The following is a 13,853-nucleotide window of genomic DNA, read 5'->3' as shown; positions in this document are numbered from 1 at the left end:
TTTTTTTTAATGCTTTTCTTGTGATTAATTTTAAGCAAGCTCAAATGGTTGAAGAACTAATGGCTGGTGACGTCGAGTTAATAATATATGGACTGTATTCAAGTGTTATATGGAGAGGGGAAGACCGGCTTGCTGTTTGACTCGAAAAATGAGCAATGAAGCAGTTAGTCTTGAGCCAACAAAACAATCAAGAAGTGTTACTTTTGCCATTATGCTTACGTGCTGAATGGTGAAGATTGTTGAGCGTATTCGAAGCTTTAAGAGTGGAATTGTTAGAACAAACAGTATTACTCTCTCTTTATAAAATTCACTGTAAATGAAAACTTAGCATTTGTTTTATATAGTAATCATTGATTAATTTTCGGTTAACTAGAAGTGTATCAATGAATATGATGATTGAAGATTGTAGTCAAATGGGTATTTTTGGTTTGTATTTTCTGAAATTTATGATTTTTTTTTATACGAAAAATAACTTTTATTAATGAGTCGCATTTTGATCTCCTAAAAGGAGATTACAAATAACCGAATCAAAATTACTAAACTGTTCAGCAGAGATTTGTGTTTCTCTTGCTGACTTAGCTAATGCGTCGGCGACCTCTACTGACATAATCAAAATTACACAATCAAAATTACATGAAATAAAACTACCTCTACTGACATAATCAAAATTACATGAAATAAAACTAGATAGCAGATGTTTGATCTCTTTCATTAAATTTCTATTCTCCCATTGAATGACTACCTCTAGTGACATAATCAAAATTACATGAAATAAAACTAGATCGCAGATGTTTGATCTCTTTCATTAGATTTCTATTCTCCCATTGAATGACTAGTGAGTGACCATTAATAGATTGTATAACGAGCTTTGCATCCGTTTCAATCTGAATTCTTGATTGGCTTAAGCTTTTCGCCTATTGTAGTGCTCCACGTACAACCATGCACTCGACATCTTCTGGGTTCAATGCTCCACTTCCATAGGTTCTTTTCGTCTTAATGCATTCTCCTGTTGAATCACGCAACACAATGCCAATTCCATATTGATTAGTGTCAGCATCGTAAGACCCATCAATGTTAGAGGTTTCCACTTAGAGACATTAGAACATAAAGACGCAGCATTATGAGATTCATGCAAATGAGATGCAAGGTGATTACGTATTCTATGCATAGAGTTTAGAGGGTTTAAGGAGACTCCCTGGAAAACCACATCACATCGATCTTTCCAAATTATCCAAGCACCAATCATAAGAGAATACAACCATTTTTCATCCTTGTTTTGATTTGAAGTAGTGAACCAACTAGTAGCCCACTCAGAAACTGTGATGCAGTTAGCTCTGAAAACATCAATGTTAATGTTTATGCCTCTCCATACTGCTCTGGCATGCCTACAACCAAAAATAATATGCTCTATTGTTTCTTCATTTCCCCCACAAATTTCATAGCTAGTCTCAGTATTGTTGTTATACATTGCCCTTCTGAACTTGGTGATGTTAATACCTCTTATGCACTTCCACCTGAAGAGTTTTATCCTTTGTGCAGTTTTACATTTCCATAAACTTTTCCAGACCTTTCTATCAATAGTTATGTCTTCTATTTGTACTTCTCTGTCATTGCAGGTAAGCATTTTGTATGTGTTTTTCACAGAGAATACTCCATCTTTAGCTGGAACTTATATCATAGAGTCTTCCTTGTTGTTATCTATATAAAGTGCTTGAATTTTGAGTGCAGTATCAACATCAAATAAAGTGGTGATCAGGTGAATATTCCATTGAGCAGTTTCTTGTACCATTAACTCTTCTACAAACTCATACAACCTAAAAAATTCATTCTGTGGAGTAGGAGGTTGAGACATATCAGGGATCCATCTATCTCTCCATATTCTTGTTTTCTTGCCATTGCTGATCTCCATGAAGTAGTTCTTCTTGACAATTTCCAGACCGTTTGAAATCTCATTCCAAGTGTAAGAACAATTGTCAACTAAGATGTGTTGATGAAGTAAATCTCCAGACTTGAAATATTTACTTGAGAGAGTTTAAGCCATTAGAGTATTAGGTTCATTGCAGTTTCTCCAAGCCAATTTGGTAAGGAGAGCTAAATTGAGTTTTTCCAGATCTCTAAAATCTAAACCTCCCATTTCAGTTGGCCTGCACACATTCATCCAAGCAATTGGATTATGACCTCTGTTATTATGATAACCCCAGAAAAACTTCCTCTCAATGGTTGTAAGTTGTTGAAGAAGGTTTGCTGGAAGCTTGAAGGTGCCCATCTGGTAAATAGGTACAACATTGAGTACATGTTTTATCATTGTACCCCTGCCTGCTTGTGAAAGAGAAGTAGATGACCATGCATTAAACCTGCTTTCAAAGTTATCTTTAATGCTTTTAAAAGCTTCTTGCTTTGAATGACCAATGATGAGTGGAGACCCTATATACTTTTCTTTTGAGTTCATACTCTTGACTCCAAGAATTAGCTTGATTGATTCTGCAACATCTGGCTTGGTTTTCTTGCTGAAGTATACAACACTTTTCTCAAAGTTGGTAACCTGGCCTGACTGAGAACTGAAGTTGTGAAGTAACTCCAGTTAGTGGTTAACTGAAGTAACATTTGCTTGAGTAAAGATCAAGCAATCATCTGCAAAAAGTAGATGATTAATGGCTGGTGATAAAGCAGCCACTTTAATACCTTTTATTTTGTTGTCTTGTTGAGTTGTTGTGATTTGTCTTGAAAGAAACTCCATAGCTAAAATAAATAGGTATGGTGACAGAGGGTCACCTTACCTAATTCCTCTTGTATATGTAAAAGTATCACAGGGAGAACCATTGCGCATGACTGAAAGTTGAGTTGTGCTGATGCATTGATGTATGAGTTCAAAAAATTCATCATTAAACCCAAAAGAAGATAGAACTTTAAGCAAGAAAGGATATTCTAACCTGTCAAATTCCTTTGACATGTCAAGTTTTAGTGTCAACCATCCATTTTCACCTCTCTTTTTCTTCATTGAGTGAATTATTTCTTGAGCAATGACAGCGTTGTCACTGATTAGTCTGCCTGAAACATATGCAGCTTGATAAGGGGAGATGAGTTTCTCCATTATGGGATTCATTCTGTTAACTAACACTTTTGATATAATCTTGTAAGAAGTATTGCATAGGCCAATTGGTCTATAATCAGCAGCACAGGTACACTTCTTCTTTTTTGGAATTAAGGAGATGTAAGTCTGGTTAATCTGTTTGAGAATATGTCTTGTTTCAAAGAACCTTTTTACCATACTATAGACATCATCCCCAATTGTGGCCCATTGACTCTTGTAAAATCCAGCTTGGAATCCCTCTCGTCCAGGTGAGCTCCAGTTTTCCATACTCTTGAATGTAGCAAATATTTCTTCATTACTTGGGATTCTGGTGAGAGATTCATTTTCTTCCGCTGAGATGATTGAAGGAATATTGGTGTAAAAGTTATCATCTATCACAGGATTACTTGTAGTGTTGATACTCTTGAAATGTTGTGTTAGATGCTGAGCAATGTCTTCTCTAGATTGCAACCAGTTATTACTGTGATCTTGAATGGCATCTATGTTGTTTTTTATTCTTCTTTTGTTCACCTTGGTGTGAAAGAATTTGTTGTTGGAGTCCATATCTTTAATGAAGTGATCTCTAGCTTTCTGCTGATAGAATTCAGACTTGATTTTGTGTCATTTACTGAGATCATTGCTTACTTTGATAATATTGCTTTCAGTACTTGTAGCTTGTGGGAGTTCTTGAAGATGCTTGAGTTCTAGCTGGAGACTGTCCACCTTTTGATTGATGTTACCAAAATGTTCTTTGTTCTAAAAAGAGAGTTCTCTTCTTGTATAAGACAATCTTGACACTAACTGATAACCAGGTGAACCAGAAACACTAGATTTCCAAGCATTAGTGATGATAGTAGTACAAGATTTATCATTTAACCAGGTTAAGAAGAACTTAAAAGGTTTCCAACAGTTGGGTGTAGTGATATCAGTATCTAGCATTATTGGACAATGGTCACTTCCTATTTGGGAAAGGTGATGAAGTCTAGAATTAGGGAAATTTAGATACCAGTTGCCATTCCCTAGGTCCATATCTATTCTTGACTTGATAGAACCTGTTCCCATGTTATTATTACTCCATGTGAAGTTTTTGCCAATAAAACCTATATCTTCTAAGCCACTGCTAGCTACTATGTTATTGACCAAACCATCAGAAGAACTAGAGGTACCAGCTTCATTGTCTACTAAGTGAAAATTAAGATCACCTAGGACTACCCATGGGTTGCTATTGTTCTCACTGATCTGTTGGATATAGCTCCATTGTTCTTTTTTCTTTGTGTAATTAGAGAAACCATACATACAAGTTAAAAGAAATTCTGGCTTACTAGGATCCGATTGAACTATGGCACTAAACATATTTAAATGAGTATCAACTATGTCACATGTGAAGCCACTTTTTCAAAGAAGAGCTAGACCTCCAGAAAGACCTTCAGGTTCAATGTAATGCCAATTAGGATATTGGTACTGTTTTAAGAGAGGCTGACATTTGGTTTTACTAATCTTAGTTTCACAAAGAAAAATAATGTCTGGATTTTTAGCTCTAATAATGTCACTTAGATGATTTCTAGTAGATGCAATTTTAAACCTTGCACATTCCATGAAATAATTTTCATGTTTGCAACAATGATGAGGATAAAATAAAGATGAATTTTTTTGCTATAATTAAGATTCCTAATATATGTAATGAACTGATTAAGATGTAAAGGCAAAAATAAAATGATGTAGAATAAGTAACAATGAGTGAGCTTGAAAACAGTAATAGTTGGTATTAAAGAAAAAAAGTGTAGTTTTTTTTACCTGATTCTCCTTTTCTGCATTTACTTTTGGTTATCTCTGGTAATGATCCTTTGAGCAGCTGAGGAATCTTTGTTTGGAACCACAATGGTATCGGTGGAGTTAGAAGACTTGTCAGTAGCATTCTGAGCTTGATTTCCTTCTCCTCTTTGTCTCTTGCCAAGCCTGTTTTCCTCATCATTACTGCCATTGGCTTCCTTGTTGAGTAAAAAATCTAGATTGACTGCTACACCAGTTTTTGGGGGAACAAAAACTGCAAATTTCACTATTGCTTTTCCACTCTTCTTTGATGCTGGAGCTTTGCTTGCTGAAGTAATTGCTATACTCTTTCTTACATGACTGACATTCCCAAAGAAGTAGGGTTTCTCATGTGCTTTGTCTATAAAAGATTTTTGTTTCCTTACAAGCTACTTTGCATTGCTTGATCACATAACATTCTTAACAGATTCCACTTGGTTGTCTTTCATAGAAAAACTTTATCCAACGTGAAAGGCCAGCATTGGTAACAACCTTAAATCCCCTTCTCAAAGGTGTTGTGAGATCTATGTTGACACACACCTTGACTGGATCATTACCATTTGGAATTGCTTCTTTGGGTTCAATGGCAATGACTTCACCCATTAGTTCTCATATTTTGGTTACAGCTGCAACATTCATGTGCTCAGGCATCAGTGCTTCAAGAACAATCCAAAATTGCTGAAATCCCCAATATTTTTCTGTGTATATCATGCCTGGGATGTAGTCGTGCACCACAAGAAGATTCCTGTTAATACTCCATGGCCTCTCATCAATAACCTTGTTTAATAGATTCCAGTCATATGCCTGGGATGTAGTCGTGCACCACAAGAATTTCCATTAAGGGTAATATGGTCATTTTCACAGTTCATAATATTTACTTAACTTATTTCCGATAATGATAGTCTGGTCATTTTCACAGTCTCCATAATATTTATTGCACTAATTTCCATTAAGGGTAATATGGTCATTTTCATAGTTTGTAATATTTACTTTACTTATTTTTGATGAGGGTAGTTTGGTCATTTTCACAATCTCCATAACATTTATTAACCTTATTTCCAGTAAGGGTAAAATGGTCATTTTCAAAGACTACAATATCTACTTGACTTTTTTTATAAGGGCAGTTTGGTCATTTTATAGTCTCCATGATGTTTATTGCATTAATTTCTAGTAAGGGTAATATGGTCATTTTCACAGTCTGTAATATTTACTTTACTTATTTCCAATAAGGGTAGTCTGGTCATTTTCACAGTCTCCATAATATTTATTGCATATGTTTCCAATAAGGGTAAATTGGTCATTTTCATAGTCTGTAATATTTACTTTACTTATTTTTGATAAGGGTAGTTCGGTAATTTTCATAGTCTCCATGATATTTATTGCACTTATTTCCAGTAAGGGTAATATGGTCATTTTCAGTTTGTAATATTTACTTTACTTATTTTTGATAAGGGTAGTTTGGTCATTTTCATAGTCTCCATGATATTTATTGCATTTATTTCCAGTAAGGGTAATATGGTCATTTTCACAGTCTGTAATATTTACCTTACTTATTTCTGATAAGGGTAGTCTGGTCATTTCCATAGTCTCCAGAATATTTATTACACTTATTTCCAGTAAGGGTAAAATAGTCATTTTCATAGTATGTAATATTTACTTTACTTATTTCTGATAAGGGTAGTTTGGTCATTTTCATAGTCTCCATGATATTTATTCCACTTATTTCTAGTAAGGGTAATATAGTCATTTTTATAGTCTCCATGATATTTATTGCACTTATTTCTAGTAAGGGTAATATGGTCATTATCATAGTAAGGGTATTATGGTAGTTTTCAAAATGTGTAATATTTCCTTTACTTATTTCCATTAAGGGTAGTCTGGTCATTTTCACAGTCTCCATAATATTTATTGCACTTATTTCCAGTAAGGGTAAAATGGTCATTTTCACAATCTGTAATATTTTCTTTATTCATTTCTTATAAGGGTTGTATGGTTATTTTCACAGTTTGTAATATTTACTTTACTTATTTCCGATAAGGGTAGTCTGGTCATTTTCACAGTTTCCTTGATATTTATTGCACTAATTTCTGTTAAGGGTAATATGGTCATTTTCATAGTGTGTAATATTTACTTCACTTATTTCTGATAAGGGTAGTCTGGTCATTTTCACAGTTTGCATAATATTTTGTTACACTTTTTTCCATTAAGGGTAATATGGTCATTTTAACAGTCTGTACTTATTTCCGATAAGGCTGGTCTGGTCATTTTCACAATCTTTGGAATTTTTATTGCACTTATTCCGATAAGGGTAATCTGGTAATTTTCACCGTTTTCGGAAGAAGCAGATATGTCAAAGTCAAATTTCTATAAAGTCATGACTTGTTGACTTGGTCTTTATCCTGTTTTCTAATAAGAAAATAAAAAAGAAAAAGAAAAATGTATTTTGATTTATAGAAATGAAATATAATTTTTAGTTTGTACAAATGTGGGAAAATTAGTGACAAGTAAAATTCAAAGTGTTATAGTTTTGGGGTTGTTTTAGATGTGGTGAAATATTTGGGTGGAATCATCGCTTTGAATTATAATTGTGATTGCCTGTAAAATTGTCAACAAATATTATTGTGACTAATAAAAGAATTTAATATTCCTAATTATTATCACGAATACAAAATTTAATAACGGTTATAACTGTTGCAGGACTATCACAGGTGTATTTGTGACTGAAAAATAAACTGTGACAGGTTACACTGTTACAAAATCCTGATTTTGGTGTAGTGCATTAAACTTGAAGATCATAATGTTGGGATCTGCTTCAATGATTCTTACATCTTCAACAGTCATAAATGGCCATGTAAAACCAATATGCTTAGCCACTGTATCAGCTTTCATCCTTCCTCCAGAGATTATCTTTCCGATTGCGCTAGCCTCCCACTTTCTTTCTTCATCAGCTTCAGTGTTTGTTGTTTGACTGAGATCAGCAATTTCAGAAATATCTCCCAGATCCAATACATCCTGCTTAAACTTATTAACCAAATCGCTTACTTGAGTTGAGTTTCCATCTTCCATGTTTACTATGAGAAAGTGATTGATAATGGAATTCGGAAATTGACTTGCAGTTGATATAGGAAAGGGAAAGATACTAGGATATTTTTGGTTGTCAAGGAACCGTATAGTTAGGCTATTCTCATTGAAACAGAATGTGATTATGTTTCCATCAGTAAGGTAAGTATTATAACTGGCTATTGACTAGAGAAAAATCAGTCACCTAAGAATATGGTAGGTTTTACTGATTTTGAAATTCAAAATTTTTGAATGGAGTAAGACGCGGGATTTACTAAAGTATTGGCTCAGTGAGTTGTTGCTGAAGCGATTCGTTATCCTTCCTGCACCATTGAGTTCCACACAGATTCCATTAACCAAAAGATAAACAGCTTGCTCGGCAAACGCCATGATCATAACACATAAGAAGACAAACACCATTAGAGATAATCCAGTCTGTAAACACATATTAGAGAAAACAGTGAAGATTAGTGACACATTTTAAAATAGTGAACTATGACAGCAAAAGAGGGAAAAGTGAAATAAAATGAGAAAATAACTAAAGAGATCGAGATTAAAACATGTTAGAACTATAATGAATTGATTAGAAGATGAATAGAGCACAAGACACGAGTGAAGAATAAGATTAAAGGCTTAGGGAAGAGATTTTGATGGGAAAATATAAACACTGAGTTAGCTCATTGGCAACGCCGATCCTCAGAGAGGAAAGAGAATCTAATATCAGTCGAAATTCTTTTATAATTATGATCTGAAATTTATGATTAATTTCATATTTTGGTTACTATTTAGTTGCCTAGAAATGAGCCTTGGAACCATATCTATTATTGTTGTAGTTCAAAGTGTTTGGTAAATTGCCCAGCTCAGTTTTCGGTTAGTGTTTGATGTGACCAACGAGAGGAATTGGTTTCCCTCTTGAGTTGGGTATATAATAAATATAGGGAACGGAATTCTGTGACTGGAGTTGAGATATTGGACTGGTAGTAATGATTAAATTTCTTATATTTGTTTGAAATTGAAAATGAAAATCTGGCTTGATGTATGTTTTAACTACCGCACTCAACCAACCTAGCTAGTCAAAACTGTATCTGCCTAAGTTTGAAAGTGCATGCTTAAATTATTGGGAGTACTCGGCTACTATGGGAATGTTTTACCATTTTAATGTAATACTGTGCGAGCACTTGCTTATTAGAATTCTATCTGACTATTTTTAAATGCTTTAAACTAGAATCCTTAAGTGATGTTGTTGATCATCATTTTTGTTCAACCATTGATAATGATTTAGGAAGAACAACTGGAAATGCATGTTACTTCATTTTCAGTTGGTGCTTGGTGTTTTATTAGACTGCTTACGGACTTGTATAGATGCTGAATTTTTCCTTGGTGTCTTACTGTGCTTTTAAGAGTTTGATCACACACGGGCAAGGGAATGGCTTGTGTTAGGCTTAGTCCTATGGGTTAGATATTTAGCTGTTAGATTGGTCATTCACGTCAGCATGGGCAACCTCCTAACCCCTATGGGGTGGTCAATCTAGCAGCGAAACGCCTAACAATTCGGCGTTAAACGCCTAACAGTAGAGCGTTTTAGAAACGCCGAACCAAGCGACTTTTGACCATAGTCACCTAAGTTGACGCGCCGCTCTGTTCGGCGTGGAGAAGAGTCGATACATTCACAGAAACTCGACCTTTCCTCCATTCTCAGTTCTTCTCACAAAAATGTCCCCTTTCTCTACCGCAAATGATTCTCAAAGATCTTGAGTTCTAGAAGTTGGTTTACGAATTCCTCCTGTGGGTTTGGGCATCATCAAATTTGTGATTGATTGAAGGTGGTTTGGTGCGATTCCATCCACGAAATCATTCAAGGTAAGAAATTTAAGTTTTAGGTTTAAAGTTTATGATTTTTGATTTTTTGTGCGATTTCAATGAATTTGATGATTGATATTTGGTATTTAGATGATGTAGATGATATGTGTATGATTTAATTTGATTATTTGTGATGTTTTGCAGGCGGTAGCTACATATGATAGATGGATCTGGCATTCCTATTTTGGGTTGGGTGGGAAGAACAATGATCTTAATGTTTTGCATTCTTCGGGTTTGTTCGATAGGTAACTTCTTGGTGTAGCATCTCCTTGTCATTATCAAATCAATGGAATGAATTACGAGCAGGGGTACTACCTAGGAGATGGTGCATATCCCATGTATGGTTGCATCGTGCAAGCACACAAACCCTCCTCAAACAATAGAGAAGCTCTTTTCAATCAATACCAAGAAGCAAAAAGGAAGGACATAGAACGTGCATTTGGTGGTCTTAAAGGTAAGTTTGAAATTATATTGGAACCTTGTCGTTATTATAAAAAATCGTACATGAAAGTAATTATGAGGGGGTGCTTGATAATGCACAACATGTGTGTTGAGATGGAATATCGCGATGCGGATTGGGGGAGGATCACGGGAGATGAACCTCAACAGCCAATTCAAGGAAATGTAAGGCTAGCTCCTCATGTATTGTACAACCCTACGATTTGGGGAAAACTTCGCTTGGAACTCACTACACACATATGGAACCGACACGGAGGAGGTTTGAGAGATGGTGATATTCCAAACATGGTTATGGATGATGCCTTGCCGAAAGTTGATGAGGGTACAACCGACGTGGACACCGACGAAGACCAATATGACACTCAAGAAGATGGTGCATTTTACGAGAATGGAGAGTAAATTTCATATTTTAAGTAGACATTTTATGATAATGGAGCCACAATACCCCTTTATTTTAATAAAGCACGCTTTCATTAATAAGTAGACATTTCAATTAGTTCTTGTAAACTCCATAATACTCTTTTTATCACTTAAGTACGTTTACAATTACATTACATATTTAACTAGAACTTCATATGCACGCTTTCTTCATAATACTTCTTTGGTGATATTCCATACTTCTTCATGCTTATGCTTCATAACCAAGTATCTCCAAAGCGGTGTTATGAATGAACGGCATTCTATGATCCGTTTCATATAAATTCATAACATCCTCACGATTACCATTTGATGCCCTTAATGAAATGACAAAACGCTTGCAATTACTCTTGATGCTTGATAACCGATTTTGTAGTTGTTTTTTGCATCTTTCATTAGCATTACCATTGGTTCTCACAAATTCTTCAAAAACTTGTCCCCAAAAGGAGTTGGTTGTTATTTGAGTGTTGTTAATTGCACAATAACTTCTCACCAAGTCATTCTTCTTCAATTGAGAATGCAACCATGCTTGAATGTTGAATTGAGAATTTTAGGAGAAAAGAAAAGAGAATGAAACTTCACAAGTTTGGGGCGTGGGGATTTTGAGTTATTGTGTTGAGTTTATATAGAGATATGAAGTGATGTGAGTTTGGGATGAAAATGTAGTCGTTTGCCGAAGCACTGAACCAAAGGGCGTCTAGAGCCGAACCAAACGACGTTTGGCATAACAGCCGCGAGATCAAAAGTGACCGTTGAAGATTCAACGGCAGGAAATGCAGCGCCGACCATTCGGCGCTCAGACGTCGAACCAAACGGCGCTATAGAATCTCAGCCATCAGATTAAGATGACCGTTGCATTTTCAACGACTCGGATTAAATAGACGTTTAAAACCACAACAGCTATTTTTTCAAGCTTCCCTATAAATAGTGGACTACTTCTCCTTCATCCCTCATACCAAAATCAATTGATTATCTTCTTCATTGATTTTCTTCCTCTTCTTCATAGTTTTGTTCATACAAAATTATGGCACACTTTAGTACAATAGAAGAAGAGGCACTAATTTATGGTTGAGTCATAGCAAGCAACGATCCAATTCATGGAAAAGATAAAAAAGGTGCAATATTTTGGAGTAAGATCATTGAAGAGTACAATAAAACAAAAGGTCCCAATGGTGTCGAAAGAGATAAAAAAAGCATTGCGAACAAAGTGCAACACAATGAGAACCGAAGTGAAGAAATATATTTCATTTGTTAGGCCCTACTTCCGAAACAAACCTACGGGGATGACCGAGGCGGATTATGTAAGTACCTCAATTTTTTTTAATGTTTTCTTTCTTCCATTTTGTTCTCTTTCTTTCTTTCTCTAAATTTTTCCTTTTATTTTTTCCCCAGTATCATCGTGGAAAACAGAATTATGAAGCATCGACTGGAAAACAATGGAGGTACGAATCATTTTTCCAAATCCTGAAGACTTATCAACCCGATTACAACCCGACGGTAAATTATGATGATGGAGTCGGTACATCCACTCAACCTAGTCAACAAACTCAAGCTACTCAAGAAAATGAAGATGATAATATGGATGAAGATTTGGAAAATATGGCAAGGCTTGGTAGCACTTCATCTACTCATAATTCTGAAACCTCGGATATATCAAAGAGAAGATGTTATTTAGAACAAACCGATGATGTTAGAAGTGAAGGTAGAGATCAAACAAAGAAAAGGGCTCGTGAGGCTAAAGCATCGCAGAAATCAGATGAAAAAATGGACAAACTCATCGAACTTCTTGAAAACGCACAAGCACAAAGAGAAGCAAAGTATGAAAAAGAGGAAGAGTATCTAAAGAAGAACATGGAAAACACTTCAATCTTGGCACAAACGCAACAAATAGAATCGGACATGAAGATCCTACAACAACCCTTGGATGAATTACAAGAATGTGAGAGACCCGTCTACAAATTATGGAAGAACGAGATTTTAGCCCGTTATGGATTGGAACCTATCCCCTAAACTAAAGTGATAATGTTTTAAGTTATTTAGAAGTAGGATTTCAATTTCAACGTAGCTTTTTATGTTTTAAGTTATTTTAATTTAATGTATTTTTTAAATTTCTTCTAAACATTGTATCTTTGTTTTGCAGTGTAATGGAAGATTACAAATTCTCAAACGACTACATTTACTTTGATAAATTTTCAAATTTTGAAACAAACTACGATTGAAAGAAATTGCAAAACATGTAGAAATAGAATTCTGGGAGAAAATAGTTGTTGGTTAAAAAAAGAGTCAAGCGCTGGATGGTGCGGCGTCAGAGAAGAACACCGAATGAAACAGCGTCCAAACTAGCGCCTAACAGTTCGGCGTTGATTCTCTGGAATATTTGCATAACACCGAATCATCCAGCGTTTCTGTCACTTTTTGAGCGCCGCACTATTCAGCGTTTCAATCTCGCTGATAGTTGAACTGCGAGCAAATGCTAGGAGAGAGAAGTAGCCAGATAGAGTGTTAACTTTTTTCCCACACTTTTTTCTTGATTTGCAACACTTTTTGGCCAATCTAGCAATCCAATCTAGCCCACAGGGGTTAGCCTTAGGCTCATAAGGTGCTTGTCCTGTTTCCTCTTCCAATTAACCTTTACACTTGGTATATGCTTGCAGCAAAGTTAGCTATTATGGTGAATAAATCTTGTTGGAACTAATTGGTTATGTTCTCATATCCACTTAAATTCAAGTAGATTTTTTTTTTTTGATGGGAAAATATCATAAATTAACTAGCAAATATAGTACAAAAGATTTACAAAATCATTTTTATCAAAAACATTAGAATTTATGCTAGATTTATGAACTTCTTGGTTCAGGCTATCCGACATGTGTTTTAGCTTTTTAATCCTTGCCTCCTTGGAAATGTAGTCCGCTGCTGAGTTATTCTTCCTCTTAATATATTTCACTTTAGCTTGAGGTAGGTCGCCCAAAATTATCCTTATTTCTTGCAAGGTGTTTTTCGCTGTCCACAAGAATCTGAGCTTACCTTGTTTATATTGTCTGCCAACGCTTTGCAGTCAGTTACTATGAAAACGTTTGATAAAAGGTTTTCTTTTAACCACATAACTGCCTTTAATAAAGATTTTGCTTCTGCGTGGAAAGATGACGTAGCCCACTCCGAACCCGCGGATAGGTGCATA

The 13,853-nt window shown here is 35.3% G+C and overlaps 2 protein-coding genes across 2 annotated transcripts; one reads left to right on the top strand and one right to left on the bottom strand.

The window, feature by feature from the left end:
- Positions 1–3,826: 3,826 nt before the first annotated feature.
- LOC113295717 lies at positions 3,827–4,423 on the bottom strand. The gene has a single exon (XM_026544043.1). The coding sequence runs from the start codon at positions 4,421–4,423 to the stop codon at positions 3,827–3,829; it is 597 nt and encodes a 198-aa protein (XP_026399828.1).
- A 5,667-nt stretch (positions 4,424–10,090) lies between these two features.
- On the top strand, positions 10,091–10,657 carry LOC113295716. The gene has a single exon (XM_026544042.1). The coding sequence runs from the start codon at positions 10,091–10,093 to the stop codon at positions 10,655–10,657; it is 567 nt and encodes a 188-aa protein (XP_026399827.1).
- The last annotated feature ends 3,196 nt before the right edge of the window (positions 10,658–13,853 follow it).

The sequence above is a fragment of the Papaver somniferum genome, chromosome 7 (assembly GCF_003573695.1).
Source record: "Papaver somniferum cultivar HN1 chromosome 7, ASM357369v1, whole genome shotgun sequence".
NCBI classification, from domain to species: Eukaryota; Viridiplantae; Streptophyta; class Magnoliopsida; order Ranunculales; family Papaveraceae; genus Papaver; species Papaver somniferum.
Note: the sequence above shows the minus strand (reverse complement) of the source record. Positions and strands in the feature narration are given on the sequence as shown.

Bases quoted from the DNA above. Each gene is read 5' to 3' on its own strand.
- LOC113295717 (XM_026544043.1), bottom strand. From the start codon at position 4,423: ATGTTTAGTGCCATAGTTCAATCGGATCCTAGTAAGCCAGAATTTCTT.
- LOC113295716 (XM_026544042.1), top strand. From the start codon at position 10,091: ATGAATTACGAGCAGGGGTACTACCTAGGAGATGGTGCATATCCCATG.